The 21,239-nt window shown below is 37.9% G+C and overlaps 1 protein-coding gene across 1 annotated transcript; it reads right to left on the bottom strand.

Moving 5' to 3' along the window:
• Nucleotides 1–15,137: 15,137 nt before the first annotated feature.
• On the bottom strand, nt 15,138–16,073 carry LOC126061224 (olfactory receptor 8D4-like). The gene has a single exon (XM_049857648.1). The coding sequence runs from the start codon at nt 16,071–16,073 to the stop codon at nt 15,138–15,140; it is 936 nt and encodes a 311-aa protein (XP_049713605.1).
• Between the last annotated feature and the right edge of the window lie 5,166 nt (nt 16,074–21,239).

The raw sequence follows: 21,239 nt of genomic DNA, 5'->3' as shown, positions 1-21,239 counted from the left end.
TTTATCATGAATGGGTGTCGAACATTGTCAGATGCCTTTTCTGCATCAATTGATGAAATCAGGTTGTTTTCTTGTCTTTCAATTTTATTTATTTGATGGATTACATTGATTGTTTTTCTAATGTTAAACCATCCCTGCATACTTTGTGTGAATCCCACTTGGTCATGGTGAATTATTTTTTTGATATGTTGTTGAATTGACTAGAATTTTGTTGAGGATTTTTGCGTCTATGTTCATGAGGGATGTAGGTTTGTAATTTTCTTCTGTATGTCTTTACCTGGTTTTGGTATCAAGGATTCGGTCTGGTATTCACAGTTATGTGTAAACTGTCTGTTATAATGAGAAAACTCTTAGCTTCTGCAATACCCTAAGGAAACTCCACTTCCCTGGGGATGCTGTTTTCCTCTTCTTCTCCTCAGTTTGCCATAATCTCTCTCTGATCTCACCATAACATTCTACTTTTGAACCTTAACTGTATACCTTTAATCCACCTCCTGAAATTTATTCTCTTTGGTAGTTTGAAATTTAAAGGAGTCCGTATATAAATATTTTATCTCACATTGATTTATTACTCAGACCTGATGGTAATTTTGACATGCATTAATAACTACCTAAGCACATACTGTCATGGACAGCTTTATTGTTCTATGTGTATATGTCATGTCCCCTAAGAGCCACAGAGGGAAAAAAATATCTCTTATAGCTTTGGCAGCACCTTGCAGTGGTACCCTTTTACTACATGGCACCTGTGTATGACTGTGTATGCCTACCTGCAGCCTAGCTCCAGTGGGGCAGGAGCTGGGGCCCCTGCTGTCTTCTACACAGTGGTCACTCCTATGCTCAACCCTTTCATTTACACTCTGTGGAACAAGGAGGTGAAGGGAGCTCTGAAAAGGCTTTTGTGCCAAGGCTCGCAGGGGTCTCCAGTCAGCATCCCTGCCCCCTAACCTCATTGTGACTATCTTATTTGCCTTCTAGGAAAGGAACTATTCACTTCTCAAAATATGGAGGGAATATCATTCAAGTGGAAATTAGAATTATCGGGTTTCTGCTCAAACACTATTTTATTCCTTTGGTAAAGTGATGTGATCCAATTTCTCAATCACAAACTTTACAAAATAACAGGACAGGATTAGGGGATGTCTAGGGTATCCCCAGATCTCAGTGGTATGGCTCAGTGGTATTTGAAATACTATTTACATTATCAGTATTTTAGTCATTTTTTCTTTATACTTTTATGAAGTAATTTTATTAAATATATAATGCATATAAAAGAATATTGATAAAATAAGTTTATGTTACAAACAATAAAATAAACCTTTGTATAATCATCACCCAGCTTAAAAAAGAAACCACATTTTTAGGATGATAAATGCAACTTCATGGAAAAAAGTGACTTTCCCAAGGCCACATACAATGTTTCAGAGCTAACTCTGTGACTCTTTAGCTTATTGGTTTAACATTCTTTTCACTATCTTAACTCTCCCTCCCAACGTAGGATATGACACAGGTCATACTGAATGATAGAAATATCAAGAATTTTGGATTTTTTTTTTTTTACCTGTATTCTAATCCTGATTCCACTAGTCACAAGATGTAAAATCTTCTGCAAATTTTATAATGCTTTAGTTTCAGTCTCCTCTTTGAAAGTGTGATTAATAACGACTGCTGTTTATGAATGTATGAGGACTAAATGAGACAATTATGTAAAGTACCTTGTGCAAAATAAGTGCTTTGTTTCTTACAAAGAGGTTAGAGAAGTCAAAGAATTCACTACAGAAGCTAAGTTTGAACAAACCATCTCTGAAAGATTGGCAGGGCTTTGAGATTTTCATTGAACATTAATACAGCAATTATAAAAAACCAAAAGACTTCTCTAGGCTCTTAGGTGATAAAAGATAAATCTAGGTTCTAGTGGAGGCAGCTTGGCATTTAAGAGGGAGTCATGCGTGTTCAGAAAAGTGAGTGGATAAGTCTAAGCTACTCTGTGGAGTGAAGATGGCCTTGAATGCTTCATTAAAATGTTTAGGTCATGCAATAGGCATACTACCTACTTATTTCTCCTCTTAACTCTTAATTTATAGCCTCTAGAAATAACCTCAATCTGGGAAGTCACATTCAGTAAATGGTGAATCACCAGATAAATGAGAAGGGAGAAAAAGGAAACAGGCTGTAGAATGACCAGTCAATAGACTATTACAACAACCCAGACATGAGTGAAAGTGCTGTTAACATGGGCGACGACATTAGAGATGGAATAGCATGTCATAGGATTAAATTAGAGATAATTTAAAGGAAAAAATAATTTTATCCTTTCAGATATTGCTGTTTTGGGGTTTGATTTGCGATTTAGGAGAGTTGGTGTATTTTTCCTACTACAGGCTTACTTGAAATTTAAAGGAAAAGGAACTAGAGAATTAATTAGTAGTAATTAAAATGAAAAAACTACTTGGCAAAAAAAAGAGAACTACATAAGGTTATCGTTTTTGCAGCTTCCTACAATGCAAACAGTACACAGGCTGTTATTTTTCTTTAATAAATATCTCTCAAATGGAAAGAAAACAAAAGTATTATCTGTTGTGGTTGTTATTAGATGCCATCCAGTCAGTTCTGACTTATAGCCACCCTATGTACAAGAGAAGGAAACACTGCCGGGTCCTGCGCCATCCTCACAATTGTTGCTATGCTTGAACCCATTATTGCAGCCACTGTGTCAATTCATCTCATTGAGGCCTTCCTCTTTTTTGCTGACCCTGCATGTTTCCAAGCATGATGTCCTTCTCCTGGGACTGATCCGTCTTGACAACACGTGCAAAGTATGTGATACATAGTCTCACCATCCTTGCTTCTAAGTAGAGTTCTGGTTCTAAGACAGATTTGTTCATTCTTTTGGAAGTCCCCGGTATATTCAATATTCTCCACCAACACCAGAATTCAAAGGCATCAATGCTTCTTTGGTCTTTTTTTTTCATTGTCCAACTTTCACATGCGTAGGATGTGATTGAAAATACCACAGCTCGAATCAGGTACACCTTAGTATTCAAGGTGACATCTTTGCTTTACAACACTTTAAAGAGGTCTTTTGCAGCAGATTTGCCCAATGCAATGTGTCTTTTGATTTCTTGACTGCTGCTTCCAATGGGCATTGATTGTGGATCCAAGTAAAATGAAATCCTTGGCAATTTCAATTCTTTCTATGTTTATCATGATGCTTCTTATTGGTCCAGTTGTAAGAATTTTGATTTTCTTTATGTTGAGGTGTAATCCATACTGAAGACTGTGGTCTTTGATCTTCATCAGTAAGTGCTTCAAGTCCTTTCAGCCGGCAAGGTTGTGTCATCTGCATAACACAGGTCGTTAAAGAGTCTTCCTTCAATCCTGATGCCCTGTCCATCTTCATATAGTCTAGCTTCTTGGATTATTTGCTCATCATACAGGTTGAATAGGTATGGTGAAAAGATACAACCCTGACACACAATTTTTCTGACTTTCAATCGCGCAGTATCCCCCCACCCCCCGCTCTGTTTGAAAGACTGCCTCTTGGTCTATGTACAGGACCCTCGTGAGCACAATTAAGTGTCTAGAGTTTCCATTCAAGTGTTATCCATAATTTGTTATGATCAACACTGTGGAATGCCTTTGCATATCAGCAAAACACAGTTAAACATCTTTCCGGTATTCTCTGATTTCATCTGGGATCCATCTGACATCAGCTGTGATATCCCTGGTTCCATGTCCTTTTCTGAATCCTACTTGAATTTCTAGCAGTCCCCTGTCAATATACTGCTACAGTTGATTTTGAATGATAAAATCACAGCAAAAATTTACTTGCATGTGATATTAATGATATTGTTTCATAATTTCCACATTCAGTTGGATCACCTTTCTTCAGAACAGGCAAAAATATGGATTTTGTCCAGTTCTTTGGCAAGGTAGCTGTCTTCTAAATTTATTGACATAGATGAGTGAGCACTTACAGTGTTGCCTCCATTTGTTGAAACACCTCAATTGCTATTACATCAATTCCTGGAGTCTTGATTTTGCCAATGCCTTCAATACAGCTTGGACTTCTTCCTTCAGTACCATCGGTTCCTGATCACATGCTACCTCCTGAAGTGTTTGAACTTTGACCAATTCTTTTTGGTGTAGTGACTCTGTGTATTCCTTCCATCCAAAGCATTATTTGGGTACAGGAGTTTACAGGGTAGGAAATGCTGCAAGAGTGTCTAACTAGGCATTCTCACTATTGTCTTTCTATTGCATAGAGTTTCTGAGAAAAAAGTTTAGCACTACTTCTGAAGATAGAGTATGCAAATGAAAATATAATGTACATAATCAAGTACTCTAAATATCTTCATAAATAAAGGACTTCTAGAGTAGGAGTGGAGCCCTTGTGTGGTGCAGTGGTAAGAGCTTGGCTGCTAACCAAAAGTAAGTAGTTTGAATCCACTAGCCGCTCCTTGGATATGCTATGAGGCAGTTCTACTTGGTCCTATAGGGTTGCTAGGAGTGGGAATTGACTCAACACAACGGTTTTGGTTTAGAGGGGCAGTTGCATTCGAATAATGAATATACGAGTGATTCATGGTTTCAGACAACTTCACTAATAATGAGAAGATTTGTAACACTCAAAGCTATCTTTGCTCCTCCCTCACTGGCAGTGCTCATTAGAGCACAAGTACTGGAATTTAAGAAAATAACATTCCTTTTAAAATATCCTGTTACTTAGAGTTTCTACTGGCAAGTTTGTTATTTTAATTATTTTGCTTTTGCTAATATGTCTGTCATGTAAATTAAGGTAAACATCTGAAATATTAAAACAAAGATGACGTAGGTCACAGAAAAGCTCTGATGAAGGGATACTTGCCCAGGGATGTTGTGGAAACATACATCCAATAATTCCAAAGCTTTGGAATTAGATGTTTAAGGACCAGTTTTACTATATGGTTGACTCTCTAAATACTTGGGCTTCACATTCATGGATTCAACCAACCAAGGGTGGAAAATATCCAGAAAAAAAAAAAAAAAGAAAGAAGTTCTGAAAAGCAAAACTTGAATTTGCTGCACACCAAGCACTCCAATGAATCCATGAGGATGAAGTGATGTATAGGCATAACCTGCTCTAGCTTCCCACCATTTCACAGATCCTCAGTCTCTCTCCAGCACTTTTTTAGCATTATTTGCCTTGAGTCTTGTCATTATCCGTAAACAATGCAGTACTGTATAACTGCTATTTATATAGCATATTCAGTGTATTAGATATTACAAGTAAAATAGAGATCATTTGAAGAGCACAGAGGATGTACACAGGTTATATGCAAACGCTACACCATATGATATAATGGACTTGAACATCTGCAGATTCTGGTATCTGCTGGGGTGCTGGAACCAATGCCCTGTGGACACCAAGAGATGACTTTAATCGAGGGAGGTCATTTCAGATAAAAATTCCCTGATTTTTGAGTAGGATTCCTTGAACTTAGATCATCTTCCATTTTATACACACACACAAACACACACTCAAAAATTTATTGAGTTCTGGGAACCAGACAAGGATGCCCTTTATCACCACTCTTATTCAACATCGTGCTTGAAGTCCTAGCCAGGGCAATTAGGCTAGACAAAGAAATAAAAGGTATCCGGATTGGCAAGGAGGAAGTAAAGTTATCACTATTTGCAGATGACATGATCTTATACACAGAAAACCCTAAGGAATCCTCCAGAAAACTACTGAAACTAATAGAAGAGTTTGGAAGAGTCTCAGGTTATAAAATCAACATACAAAAATCACTTGGATTCCTCTACATCAACAAAAAGAACACCGAAGAGGAAATAACCAAATCAATACCATTCACAGTAGCCCCCAAGAAGATAAAATACTTAGGAATAAATCTTACCAAGGATGTAAAAGACCTATACAAAGAAAACTACAAAGCTCTACTGCAAGAAATTCAAAAGGACATACTTAAGTGGAAAAACATACCTTGCTCATGGATAGGAAGACTTAACATAGTAAAAATGTCTATTCTACCAAAAGCCATCTATACATATAACGCACTTCCGATCCAAATTCCAATGTCATATTTTAAGGGGATAGAGAAACAAATCACCAATTTCATATGGAAGGGAAAGAAGCCCCGGATAAGCAAAGCATTTTACTGAAAAAGAAGAAGAAAGTGGGAGGCCTCACTCTACCTGATTTCAGAAGCTATTATACAGCCACAGTAGTCAAAACAGCCTGGTACTGGTACAACAACAGGCACATAGAACAATGGAACAGAATTGAGAACCCAGATATAAATCCATCCACGTATGAGCAGCTGATATTTGACAAAGGACCAGTGTCAGTTAATTGGGGAAAAGATAGTCTTTTTAACAAATGGTGCTGGCATAACTGGATATCCATTTGCAAAAAAATGAAACAGGACCCATACCTCACACCATGCACAAAAACTAACTCCAAGTGGATCAAAGACCTAAACATAAAGACTAAAACGATAAAGATCATGGAAGAAAAAATAGGGACAACATTAGGAGCCCTAATACAAGGCAGAAACAGAATACAAAACATTACCAAAAATGACAAAGAGAAACCCGATAACTGGGAGCTCCTAAAAATCAAACACCTATGCTCATCTAAAGACTTCACCAAAAGAGTAAAAAGACCACCTACAGATTGGGAAAGAGTTTTCAGCTATGACATCTCCGACCAGCACCTGATCTCTAAAATCTACATGATTCTGTCAAAACTCAACCACAAAAAGACAAACAACCCAATCAAGAAGTGGGCAAAGGATATGAACACACATTTCACTAAAGAAGATATTCAGGCAGCCAACAGATACATGAGAAAATGCTCTCGATCATTAGCCATTAGAGAAATGCAAATTAAAACTACGATGAGATTCCATCTCACACCAACTAGACTGGCATTAATCCAAAAAACACAAAATAATAAATGTTGGAGAGGCTGCGGAGAGATTGGAACTCTTATACACTGCTGGTGGAAATGTCAAATGGAACCACTTTGGAAATCTATCTGGCGTTATCTTAAACAGTTAGAAATAGAACTACCATACAACCCAGAAATCCCACTCCTCGGAATATACCCTAGAGATACAAGAGCCTTCACACAAACAGATATATGCACACCCATGTTTATTGCAGCTCTGTTTACAATAGCAAAAAGCTGGAAGCAACCAAGGTGTCCATCAACAGATGAATGGGTAAATAAATTGTGGTATATTCACACAATGGAATACTACGCATCGATAGAGAACAGTGACGAATCTCTGAAACATTTCCTAACATGGAGGAACCTGGAAGGCATTATGCTGACTGAAATTAGTCAGAGGCAAAAGGACAAATATTGTATAAGACCACTATTATAAGATCTTGAGAAATAGTAAAAACTGAGAAGAACACATACTTTTGTGGTTATGAAGGGGGGAGGGAGGGAGGGAGGGAGAGGGCTATTTACTGATTAGTTAGTAGATAAGAACTGCTTTAGGTGAAGGGAAAGACAACACTCAACACATGGAAGGTCAACTCAATTGGACTGGACCAAAAGCAAAGAAGTTTCCGGGATAAAATGAATGCTTCAAAGGTCAGCGGAGCAAGGGCGGGGGTCTGGGGACCATGGTTTGAGGGGACTTCTAAGTCAATTGGCAAAATAATTCTATTATGAAAACATTCTGCATCCCACTTTGAAATGTGGCTTCTGGGGTCTTAAATGCTAACAAGCGGCCATCTAAGATGCATCAATTGGTCTCAACCCACCTGGAGCAAAGGAGAATGAAGAACACCAAGGTCACACGATAACTATGAGCCCAAGGGACAGAAAGGGCCACATGAACCAGAGACCTACATTATCCTGAGACCAGAAGAACTAGTTGGTGCCCAGCTACAATCGATGACTGCCCTGACAGGGAGCACAACAGGGAACTCCTGAGGGAGCAGGAGATTAGTGGGATGCAGACCCCAAATTCTCATAAAAAGACCATACTTAATGGTCTGACTGAGACTAGAGAAATCCCAGCGGCCATGGTCCCCAGACCTTCTGTTGGCACAGGACAGGAACCATCCCCGAAGACAACTCATCAGACATGAAAGGGACTGGTCAGTGGGTGGGAGAGAGATGCTGATGAAGAGTGAGCTAATTATATCAGGTGGACACTTGAGATTGTGTTGGCATCTCTTGTCTGGAGGGGGGATGGGACGATAGAGAGAGAGGGAAGCTGGCAAAATTGTCACGAAAGGAGAGACTGAAAGGGCTGACTCAATAGAGGGAGAGCAAGTGGGAGTACGGAGTAAGATGTATGTAAACTTATATGTGACAGACTGGTTGGATTTGTAAACGTTCACTTGAAGCTTAATAAAAGTTAATAAAAAAAAATTTATTGAGTTCTATGATATTGGGGCAGCTTGTATTTTCCAAAGGTGAGCACAACAATACCTCTGATCCCACATATCCTTCTTACCAAGAAACTATGATACACCTCGCATCAAAAGATAGGAGTGGGGGAGGAGGGTCCATACCCATCTCTTGAATTTGGATGATAGTGGGAATGACTGTATGTGACTTCTGAGACTGGGTCATTAAAGAAATGCAGCCTCTTCCTGGTTCTCTAAGGCACATGCCCTTGGAACCCAGCCACCGCACCATGCTGTTGCTCTTGTGTCACGTCCCGATGATTCCTACTCATACCAGCTCTATAGGACAGAGTAGAACTGCCCCATAGGGCTTACTATGCTATAGTCTTTACAGGAGCAGATCACCAAGTCTTTTCTCCCACAGAACTACCAGTGGGTTTAAACTGCCAATCTTTGTTTTAGCAGCAGAGCGCATTAACAATTGCAAATACTAGTGCTCTTTACCATACCATGAGGAAGTACAAATCATCCACAGAGAGCCCCACTTGAAAAAGTGTGAAGGCCTTGGGCCCTCAGCACATGAGCTCTCAAATGCTGGTAAACACTAACTTACCAGCTATGTGATCAAATCACCTCACCCCAGTCCTGCTGCCCCAGCTAAAAATAAGTAGAGGTGAGCCTACCCCACCTCATCCTGAACAAATTGCAGGTTTATGAGTTAAATAAGTGATTGCTGCTGTCTTAAACCACCAAGATTCAGCATGTATTGATATGCAGCAAAAAATGGTTGGAATATGCATAATTCTTTAATATGCTTGATCACTGCCACCAACACACACACACACACAGACATGAGTATGGTGTCATCCTAGGGGCCCCATAGTCCCATCCTCATCCCATCCTAGGGACAATGCTCATAATTCCAAATAATTTTACTGATTTTCTTTATTTTCCAATCCCTCAAACATCTGGTAATGGCTGAAGCACTTTAAGAACGGTGGAATAAAGACCTCCAAAAGTCCATTCCTTCATAAAGCCAGTGAGGATACTGGTAAATATTATCAAAATCAATTTTTTCAAAACTCTGAAAATTATCCAAAGGCAAACAACAATCGAAGGAGCATTTATTTCAGAAAACAGCTGAAGCTCTGTGGCATTTTAACTTGCCCTATTCCCACCGTCTCCCTCTAGTTCAGGAATAGGTTTCAAAACCAACAAACTCAATGTCAGCACACATGAAAACCAACGGCCTAGCAACCATTGGAGAGGCAGGGTGGGTTTGGAGGTCCCCCAAAAGCCCTATTATTATAGAATTGCCATTATTTGACCTATCTGGCAGCTAACTTAAAATCCCCACTATCAGGTCTTGCCTTAGTTGACCTAACTTAGAGTTCACTCTGTGGGAATATTTTCCTCAGAATGTTTGTGAAAATCAGTGGCAATTACTTAGTATTGCAACTTCCTGCAACTGTGGTAACAGTTGAGATAAAAAAAAAGAAACTAACCAAAAACATAATGGAAAAACCCGAGGAATGAGATGGCCATAGGGGGCTTTGAAAAGCTTTGAGTATTTCTTGGAATCTAGGTGACCACGGTATATGCAGGGCTGTGCACATGCCGTGTGCACCCTAGTGGTTGAGACCTCGGCTGCTAACCAAAATGTCCGCAATTCAAACCCACCAGCGGCTTCAGTTCTGCTCTGTCCTGTAGGGTGGTTATGGGACAGAATCTACTGAACCATAATGGGTTTGGGTTTTTTGGCTTGGTGCACATGCCAGAAAAGATCTGAGAAGGCCCTAATCTCTCTCCTCTGGCTGACTTTGAAGCTCTGCATGAGTAGGAAGTGAAGGCTAAGGAAGAATTGCAAATTAACTATGGAATCATTGAAAACAAACCCAGTCCACACACAGGGCCCCTCAGCAAAGGCTTGGAGATATTGTGGCTGAAGGCATTTGAGGAAATCTCTGTCCAGTCATTAACTAATCACATCTTACAGCGGCCTTAGAGAAAAGGTCTTTTCTTGACTTTCCTAGTGTTTTTTGTTGTGTCCTCATTAAAGGATAAATTTATTGTTCGTTGATTTTTTTTGCACCTCTTATCAAGTATCTGTTTGTGACTGGGATCTATCAGAACTCTCCCAACTCTGGACAATAACTACCTTTACAAGAGATAGTCCTTTTCCTGGGTCCAGTGGTGCAGTGGCTAAGAGATCCGCTGCTAACCAAAAGGTTGGTAGTTCAAATCCACCAGCCACTCATTGGAAACATTAGGGGCAGTTGTACTCTGTTCTATAGGGTTGCTATGAGTCAGAATCAACTCAATGGCAATGATCAAGAAGGCCCTTGGTGGGGGTAGATGCGATATGATTTCTGCTCAGTGCTCTGCATGTCAAACTGAAGAAACTCAATGAAGTGTGGGTGAATTGTGGGAGTAAACTCTTAAGGTAGCCAAATGTCTCGTCATCCAATTATTGACACGCATGAATGGATGAAAGTGATTCCCACTGTCCCTACCTTATAATAAAGGTTTCCACCTTATCCTTCTTTTTCAAAATTGTTTTGGGTATTTTGGATCTGCTTCATTTCTGTATGGATTTTAAAATCACCTTGCCAATTTATACTATAAAGTCTCCTGGGATTTTGACTGGGCTTGTGCTGAATCTATAAATCAATTTTGAGTAATAGACACCTTATCAATTTAAGTCTTCCAGTTGATAGACACAGTATCCCTTGATTTATTTAATTTGAGCCAGCTGTATAAGGGAATTCAAAAAAACATTGAGGTATCTGATAAGATCAGAAATGGCCAGTTTGAGGATTGGACATGATTCCTTGTTTGTTGGTTCCATTTTCACCCTAGCAGCAGCCATCTTCCATACTGTTTCTAAGAGGAAAATCCAGTAATGATATAACTACGCGCTGCGACCCCTCCCTGTCACATACCTATGTAACTGTCACACTGTAATCAGGCTAAGAGAGGTACACCCTTTTAAGCCAATTGACTTACAGATATTGCCAACAGTAAGTCCTGTCTTATAAGTTCTGTCACAGAAATTTCTGCTTTAAAATAATCTAGTACCAATTAGTGATGTCTTTTGATGATCTAAGTTTGTAAATAACAATCAAGTAACATGTTTCATATCCGTTGTTTCCATCCTATAAACCATCACTACTGAGTTGCCATTTTGGTTTGCTAGATTCCACCACATAGAGTTCAGTCTATTCCAAGCTCAAGTTATCTGTTTTCTTTCAATAAACCTCTCAATTTTACATTAATCAGAGTACAGATAATTACACTAAGACACAGTAAAGTTTTATACATTTCAATGTAGAGGCCTTGAAAATGTGTTCTCAGACTATACATTTTTCATAAATATTTCATATATTAATGCTATTATAAATCATTTTTTATTTCAATCTGCAATTATTTATTACTAGTACTATATATAGAAATAATTTTTTATATATGCCTTTTTGTATATAAGATCTTCTATGTAGCTAATCTTCTTGTTTACATTTAAAGACAATTTTACTTTTACCTTTCCTACCCAGATGTTTTTTTTCATTTCTTCTGCTTGTTTACTGCACTGGCTAGAACCTCTGGTATGATATTGAATGTAAGTGGGATGAACAGACATCTTTGCCTTGTTCTTGATATTAGGAGAAAGCATTTACTCTTTCAGGATTAAGTATGATCTTAGCTGTACATTTTTCATAGATGTCTTTTTTATCAAGTAGAGAAAATGTCCTTCTATTCTTCAGGGAATTTTAATCAGGAGTAGGTGTTGGATATTACCTAGTGCTTTTTCTACACCTATTGAAATGATCATATTTTCTTTTTTTTAAGTGTGCTATATATGGTGAAATACAATGCTTGAGTTTTGATGTTCAGCCAATCTTGTGTCTTGGGAAAAATCCCACTTGGTCACCAGGTATTATCCTTTGATAAGCTATTAGATTTGATTTCCTAAAAGTTTGTTAAGGATCTTTGTATGTTAGTTCTTGAGGGCTATTGGTTTGTCAGTTTCACTTATTTCAACGTTTTTGTCTACTTTTGGTATCAGAGTAATACTGGCCTCATACAATGAGGTGGGGAGTATTCTGGTCTCTTCAATTTTCTCTGAGTCTGCAAAAAATTGACATTATTTGCTACCTCAGATGCTTGATAGGAATCCCCAGCCATGTATTTTACTTCTACATATGCTATAAACTGGTCATAAACTGCTCCAAAAAGGTCATTACTTTCAAAGAGATTTAAATAACAAGAAAAATTGTTTTAAATTTACTCTCTAGTTACCATTTCTGGTACTTTTCATTCCTTTGTGTAGATCCAGGTTCCATCTGCTATCATTTTCCATTGTCTTAAAGACTTCCTACAATTAATGTTCCTTGTAGTGAATGTCTGCCGGTGATACATTCATTCTTTTTTTTTTGGTGCGGGAGAGGTATGCATCTGGAAATGTCATAATTTCACATTTTTTTCACTGAACTTTTTTATTTTTAGATAATTGTAGTTTCACAAACTTTTGTTAGAAATACTACTGAGAGATACTAAGAACCCTTTACCCCATTTCCCCAAATGGTAACATCTTGCAAAACTGCATTACAAAAGATATCGACATTGACACAGTCCTAAAACATTTCCATCAGCATAAGGAACCCTCATGTTGCCCTTTAGTAGTCATACTCCTTTCCATCCTACCCCCATTTCCTTTTAACCTCAGACATTTCTATTTTCCCAGTGTTTTTCATTTTTATAATTATATTTCTAGGATGTTATATAAATGGAACCATACAGTATGTAAACCATTTTTAGAATATTTATCCAAATTGTTGCATGTATCAATAGTCTGTTACTTTTTATGGATGAGTAGTATTCTGTAGTATGGATGTAGCACAATGTGTTTTATCATTCACTCATTGAAGGACATCTGAGTTATTTCAAGTTTGGGGCCACTATAAATAAAGCTTTCATAAACTTTCATGTACTAGTTTTTGTTTAAACACGAGTCTTCATTTCTCTGAGACAAATGCCTAGGAATGTAACTGCTGGGTCATATGGTAACTGTACATTTAGTTTTTTTGAGAAACTGCCAAACCGTTTTCCAGATTAACTGTACCATTTTCCATTCACATCAGCAATGTATGGACAATACAGTTTCTCTACATCTTTGTCAGCATTTGATGTTAATATTATTTGTTATGTCAGTCATTGTGATAGGTGTATTGTGATAGCTCCTTGTGCCTTCAATTTATATTCCCCTGATGGTTAATAATATTAAACACCTTTTCATGTGCTTATTTTCCCTTTCTATATCCTCTTCAATAAAATATCTCTTCATGTGTTTTGCCCACTTTCTAACTGGTTTGTTTGCTTTTTAACTATTGAGTTTTAAAGTACTTTATATATTCTAGATATTGTTCCTTTGCTGGATATATGGTTTGCAATTTTTTTTTTGCACTGTATAGCTTGGGTTTTCATTATCTTAGTATGATCCTTCAGAAAGCAAGTGCTTTTCAGTTTTGATGAAGTCCAGTTTATCAATTTTTACTTTTATGAATGATGCTTCTGTTGTCAAGTATAAGAACTCTTTACCTAGCCTCAACTCCCAAAGATATTCTCCAAAATACATTTTTTCCTCAAAGGTATTTTTCTCAACGTTTTATATTTTAACATTTTACAATTAAGTTTGTGATCCATATTTTTTTTTATTGTTTTTCTTGAGCAAAACATATACCAATTCATCAGTTTCTATGTGTACAATTCAGTGACACTGATAATATTCTTCAAGGAATACAACCGTTCTCATCATCATTTTCTGAGCTGTTCCTTCACGATTAACATAAACTCACTGCCCCCTAATATTCCTATCTAATGTTTAGAGTTCCTGTTGTCAGTTTGATCCCATATGGATAGTTTTTAAAAGAGCATAATGTTCAAGGTAGACAGTTTTCACTGGTTAAACTTTTGTCTGGTTTTAAGAAGACTTCAGAAGATATTTTGGTTTAAGGTTTAAAGATTATCTCAGGGCAATAGTTTCAAGGGTTAGTTCAGCCTTCATGGCTCCAGAAAGTCTGGAGTCCATGAGAATTTGAACTTCTTTTCTACACTTTCCCCCTTTTGATCAGGATTCCTCTATAGAATCCTTGATCAAAATGTTCAGTAATAGTGGCCTGAGATCATTAAGAAACAGATCAATAAGAGTAATATTTGTTTCACCAAAAGACTTTGGTGCTACTTATTTTCTGATATTACTATGGTACATCATGATTAAGTTTTTCTTTTTGACCTTGAGTCATGAAACTAGTGATAAAATTTGATATTCAATCCCAACAATATTAAACTTTAAATTTGATACATTTGTCACTTCTCATTGTCATATTTGTTTTATTTTATTAATCTTAATTCACAGGCTCCTGGGTGCTACAAACAGTTTGTGCTCAACTATTAACAGAATGGTTCGGGGTTCAAATCCACTCAGCATTGGCACAGAAGAAAGCCCTAGAGATCTGCTTCTGTAGGATTACAGCCATTGAAAACCCTATGGAGCACAGTTCTACTCTGAAGTGCAGAGGGTCACCAGGAGTCACGATCTACTCAACAGCAAAGGGTTATGCATACATAAATATATACACGCACACACAATTCACTTCAAATTACTTTCAAAGAGGCAAGGTCTAAATGCATCCATACAAACATATGATTATGAATATGAAAATACCTATTATAAATGCATAAACAAATCTTAATAAGGATGATGTTCATTATGAAGGTATCTTTCTTCTTAAGAGTTTTACCAGTGTATTTTTCACATCCTTGTTCCTCAGACTATATATCAGGGGGTTCAACATGGGAATCACGGTGGTGTAAAACACCGAGGACACTTTCTCCTGGGTGAGTGAATTGTTAGAAGCAGGCTTGAGATACATGGACATGAGGGACCCATAAAACATAAGAACAGCTGTCAGGTGGGAACTGCAGGTGCTAAAGGCTTTGGACCTGCCCTCTTTAGAGTGGATACGGAGGATGCTGGAGAGGATGAAAACATAGGAAATGATGATTGTCAGGCTGGTGGCCACCACGTTAAACCCACCAATGATGAAAATCAAAAGCTCATCAATGTAAGTGCTGGAACAGGAGAGTTTAATAAGAGGGACAATGTCACAGAAATAATGGCTAATGATGTTTGAGTCACAGAAAGACAACCTTAATACACAACCTGTATGAATCACAGCATCCATAAAACCTATTGAGAAGACAGCAGCCACCAGCAGAGAGCAGACCTGAGGGGACATGATGACATTATAAAGCAGTGGGCTACAGATGGCAACATAGCGATCATAGGCCATTGCTACTAACATGTAGCATTCTGATATGACAAAAATACAGGAAAAAAACAGCTGAGTCATGCATCCATTGTAGGATATAGCTTTATCTCTGCATAAAAATGCTGCCAGCATTTTTGGGATAACAACAGAAGAACAGCAGACATCTATAAAAGACAAATTACTGAGGAAATAGTACATGGGCGTGTGAAGTTGAGAATTCAACCCAATTATTGAGATCATACCGAGGTTTCCCAACACGGTAGCCATGTAGATCAATAAGAAGAGGCAGAAAAGGGGCAGCTGAAGCTCTCGTTGGTCGGTTAATCCTGAAAGAAGAAACTCAGCCACTGTGGAATGGTTTCTCATATCCATTCTTCTCTGAGAAATCTGTGGAGATAAGAGGAGAAGAGTCAAATTAGTCAGGCATGCTCACAGCTTGTCTCAAATTCCAAACAGCCCAGAATTTTATAGCTATAAAACATAGAAACCCAGGTTTCCTTGTCCCCTTGGCATAAAGGCTGTGCCTCAATCCTTAGGGGGGAGGGGAGGATGTTAATAGGTGTTACAGAAAATAAGTAGCCCAGGGTCATATGGGTCATATTCAGAAATGCTCAGTTACATAAACAGGTTTTTTGACTGAAAGATATCTCAGAATCTTCTAGAGGATTACATAACATACAATATTTCCCCAATTTAATTGATGATGGAACCTCCTTTTTTCTCCAAGCCTATTATAGCACTAGTGTGACTCAGAACATAATTCAGAAAACAATGTTTTTGTTTTGTGGTTTGTTCTATTTTTTAATCTAGCCTTAAATTGATGTCTAGGCAGGAGCTTATCTCTTCCACCCAGGCCACTGAGTGCCCTTCAGAAGGAAGCTCTAGGAAAGCGCTACCACTGCTATCACTTTCGACAATGCCAATGACCCAGATATATATATGCTTCTAGTTGGGGGTCCCCACAGAGCACTTCCTCTTTCCACCCACACCTCTCAGGAGGGAGGCAAAGATGGCACACATCTCAGAGTCACCTGTCCCATTGCAACCAGGGTCTTATCTCCAAAATATCTCACCATTTTTCATCAGTTTTTGACTGCACATAGAGCCCTCTCTAGACTCTCACATTTGCCTAGAGATTGTGCAAAGCCCTGCTTAGAAATCTGGTTAGTATTTTCTCAACCTTCCTAACCCAGGATCTATGTTTTTCTCTGCTACTCTAGAAGCTGCTTGTGTCTCTTTGGTCCCAATCTATTATTGCCATCTCAGGCTCAGCACACCTCCTTTTGCATTTGAGTTTCCAAAGATGCAGATGCCTCCTCCTGAAATTCCAAGTCACTCAGTTCAAAACAAAGGAGCTTCAAGACATTGAACAGCTGTTCCCTGAGCAGCTTTTTAATTTCGACAGAATGCATGTCTTTTTTATCTTCTATTCTTCTCCCATCCCGGGGGGTGAAGACAGGGGGCTCATTTGCAAAAGAGAGGGCATCCAATTGCCCTTTGTCTATTACTGCAATACCTTAGAGTTTTCCTTTTCCTCATCCATCACCAATTAACATGTACAGGTATGGTCTAGTCACAGAGATCACACTGACAGAATAACCAAAGAAATGTTCGAGGAGATTCATATATTCTTTTTTTTTTTTTTTTAACTTTAATCTGTCCTGGGTGTCACAGACACACTGAAAGGTTTTGTCACATATCTAATTCTTCCATATTTCCCCAAATTCCTACTGGGCTGTCTTTCGAAGTAAGCTCTCTTCCATACTGCCAGTTTTCCTTGTTTCACTCCAGTGTCCTGCATCCTTTTGCCTTCTTCAAGCCAGTTAGGTTTCCCTTCCTTCTATTTCCTAGTTCCCAAATCATTTCTGCATTTAGGTTCTTGCTACTCAAAGTGTGGTCCATGGACAAAGAACATCAGCATTACCTGAGACCTAGTTAGGTCCTACCCCAAACCTATTGACTAAGGCTCTGCATTTTAATAAGATCTTCACATGACTGCTGGGCACATTAAAGTTTAAAAGTCACTACTTTAATGTCATATAACTTATTACAATAAATCGTATTGTGTTTTTTATACATAATTTTGCAAAGATAATCAAAAGCGGTTGCAGCAGGAAGAACTATTACACATACTTTTTCTTCAACCACATAAAAATGAACAATTGTAACCAGTATCTTCTCTATTTAGCCATCTAGTGGTAAGCTTCACTACACTAGAGATAATATTTTAGTACGTTTTATGTCTGACATCTCAATTAGTATTCCATCTTTTCCTGGAGCCTTTTTTTTTTTTTTTTTTTTTTTTGCCAATGTCTTCAGTGCAGCTTGTATTTCTTCCTTTAATACCACTGGTTCTTGATCATAACGCTACCTCCTGAAACGGTTGAATATTGACCATTTCTTTTTCACACAGTAACTCCTTGTATTCCTTCCATCTTCTTTTGATATTTCCTGCATCGTTCAATGTTTTGCCCATAGAATTCTTCAATATTGCAACTTGAGGCTTGATTTTTTCCTTTTTCACTTCTCTTAGCTTGAGACATGCCAGTAGTGTTCTTCCCTTTTGGTTATCTACCTCGAAGTCTTTGTACGTTTCATTATAATACTTTACTTGGTCTTCTCAAGCCACCCATTTGAAATCTTCTGCTAAGCTCTTTTACTTCATCATTTCTTTCATTCACTTTAGTTGCTCTACTTTCAAGAGTAAGTTTCAGAGTGTCTTCTGAAATCCATTCTGGTCTTTCTTTCCTGTCTTATTAATGACCTTTTTCTTTCTTTCAGGTATGATGTCCTTGACCTCATCCTACAACTCCTCTGGTCTTCAGTCATTTGTGTTCAGTGTGTCAAATCTATTCTTGAGAAGGTCTCTTAACTCGGGTAGGATATACTCAAGTTTGTAATTTGGCTCTTGTGGGCTTGTTTTAATTTTTTTCAGCTTCAACTTGAACTTACATATGAGCAGTTGATGATCTGTTCCACAGTCAGCCGCTTTTCTAACTGACGATATTGAGCTTCTCTGTCATCTCTTTCCACAGATGTAGTCAATTTGATTCCTGCCCATTCTATTTGGTGATGTCCACGTGTATTGTTGTTGCATTTGTTGTTGAAAAAAGGTATTTGCATTGTATAAGTCATTGGTCTTGCAAAATTCTATCATCCGATCTCCAGTGGCATTTCTATCAGCAAGGCCATATTTTCCAACTACTAATCCTTCTTCTTTGTTTCCAACTTTCATATTCCAATCATCAATGATTATCAATGCACCTAGATCCCATGTTTGATCAATATCAAACTGCTTAAGTTGGTAAAAATACTTAGTTTCTTCCTCTGGCATTAGTGGTTGGTATATAATTTGAATAATTGTTGTATTAACAGATCTTCCTTGTAGGTGTTGGAATATTATCCTATCACTGACGGTGTACTTCAGGATAGATGTTGCAATAGATGCAGCGACTGAGGTGCTCACTTACCTATGCCAAGAAATTTGGAAGCCAGCCACCTGGCCAACTGACCAGAAATCAATAGTTGTGACTGTTCCAAAGAAAAGTGATCTAACAATATCATTACTATCACACACAAGTAAAATTTTGCTGAAGATTATTCGAAGCAGTTGTAGCAGAATTCAAGTTGATTTTGTAAGAGGACATGGAATGAGGGATATCATTGCTAATGTCAGATGGATCCTGGCTGAAAGCAGAGAATACCAGAAAGATGTTTATTTGTGTTTTATTGACTATGCAAAGGCATTCAACAGTGTGGATTATAACAAATTATGGATAACTTTGCAAAGAATGGGAGTTCCAGAACACTTACCTGTGCTCATGTCAAACCTATACATAAACGAAGAGGTAGTCATTCAAACAGAAGGAATACCGTGTGGTTTAAAATCAGGAAAGGTGTGTGTCAGAGCTGTATACTTTCACTATACTTATCCAATCTGTATGCTGAGCAAACACTTCAAGCATCTGGGCTATATGAACAAGAACAAGGTATCAGGATTGGAGGAAGACTCATTAACTTCCCACGATATATAGATGACACAACCTTGTTTGCTAAAAGTAAAGAGGACTTGAAGAGCTTACCGATGAAGATCAAAGACTACAGCCTTCAGTATGAATTACACCTCAACATAAAAAGAAAACAAAAATCCTCACAATTGGACCAAGAAGCAACATCATGATAAACGGAGAAAAGATTAAAGTTGTCAAGGGTTTCATTTTACTTGGATTCACAAACAACGCCCGTGGAAGGACAGTCAAGAAATCAAACAACCTATCGTATTGGGCAAGTCTGCTGCAGAAGATCTATTAAAGCATCGAAAAGCAAAGATGTCACTTTGAGACTAAGGTGCGCCTGACCCAAGTCATGGTATTTTCAATCACCTCATATGCATACACAGGTTGGACAATGAGTAAGGAAGACTGAAGAAGAATTGATGCCTTTGAATAATGCTGTCAGTGAAGAATATTGAATACACCATGGTCTGCAAGAAGAACGAACAAATCTGTCTTGGAAGAAGTACAGCCAGAATGCTTCTTAGAACCGAGCACTATGAGACTTTGTTTCCAGTCCCCAGAGAAGGACATCATGCTTGGTAAAGCAGAGGGTCGGTAAAGTAGAGGAAGATGATCAACAAGATGCATTGACACAGTGGCTGCAACCATAGCCTCAAGCATAGCAATGGTTGTGAGAATAGCGCAGGACCGGGCAGTGTTTCATTCTATTGTGCATAAGGCCATTATGAGTCAGACCCAACTTGACAGCACCTAACAACAACATGCCTGACAACCTCCAAAATAATCTACTACACTGACTCAAACATGATTCAGGTCTCGGGTATATTTAAGCAATTCAAAAGTATAAAAAGGTGTTTTTAAATATTTCAAAGTTCCATACAGTATTATAAATACGTGACTAGTGAAAATAGCTTACAAAGGTAGAGTCTAGATCAGTACTGCCCACTGGAAATATAACACTGTCATATGTATAATTTAAAATGTTCTAGAAGCCCATTTAAAAAATTTAAAAAGTGAAATCAATTTTAATAATATATCTTATTTAGCACAATATATTCAAAGTATTATCATTTCAACATGAAATGGATATAAAAGAATTATGATGAGATATTTTACTTCTTTTGCACATATCTTTGAAATCCAGAACGTATTTTACATATACAGCACATCTCAAATCATACTAGTCATCTTTCAAATGCTCACTGGCAACTTGTGGCTGTTGGCTGCTGTACTGGACAACACAGCTCGAGAATATGTATGTATATATTCTTTTTTTTCCAAATCTGACTTAATTGTCAAATTTAAATTGTCCCTTTCTAAAGAAGGAAACCATTAGCATAATTTGGTATAAACAGAACTGGACCATGAGTCATAAGATTTAGTTTCAACCCCAGCACTAACACTTAGAGTGCAACATTGGATTCATCATAAGTCTCTCTGGCTTTCGTATTTTAATCTGTGAAAAAAATTCAAATGACAGTTCTGCAAATTAAATGTGACAGTAAGTGTGAATACACTTTCC

The sequence above is a fragment of the Elephas maximus genome, chromosome 17, assembly GCF_024166365.1.
Source record: "Elephas maximus indicus isolate mEleMax1 chromosome 17, mEleMax1 primary haplotype, whole genome shotgun sequence".
Lineage (NCBI taxonomy): Eukaryota > Metazoa > Chordata > Mammalia > Proboscidea > Elephantidae > Elephas > Elephas maximus.
This window is presented reverse-complemented; position numbering and strand designations above follow the sequence as displayed.

Excerpts from the sequence above, each read along its gene's own strand:
- LOC126061224 (XM_049857648.1), bottom strand. The coding sequence starts at position 16,073 with ATGGATATGAGAAACCATTCCACAGTGGCTGAGTTTCTTCTTTCAGGA.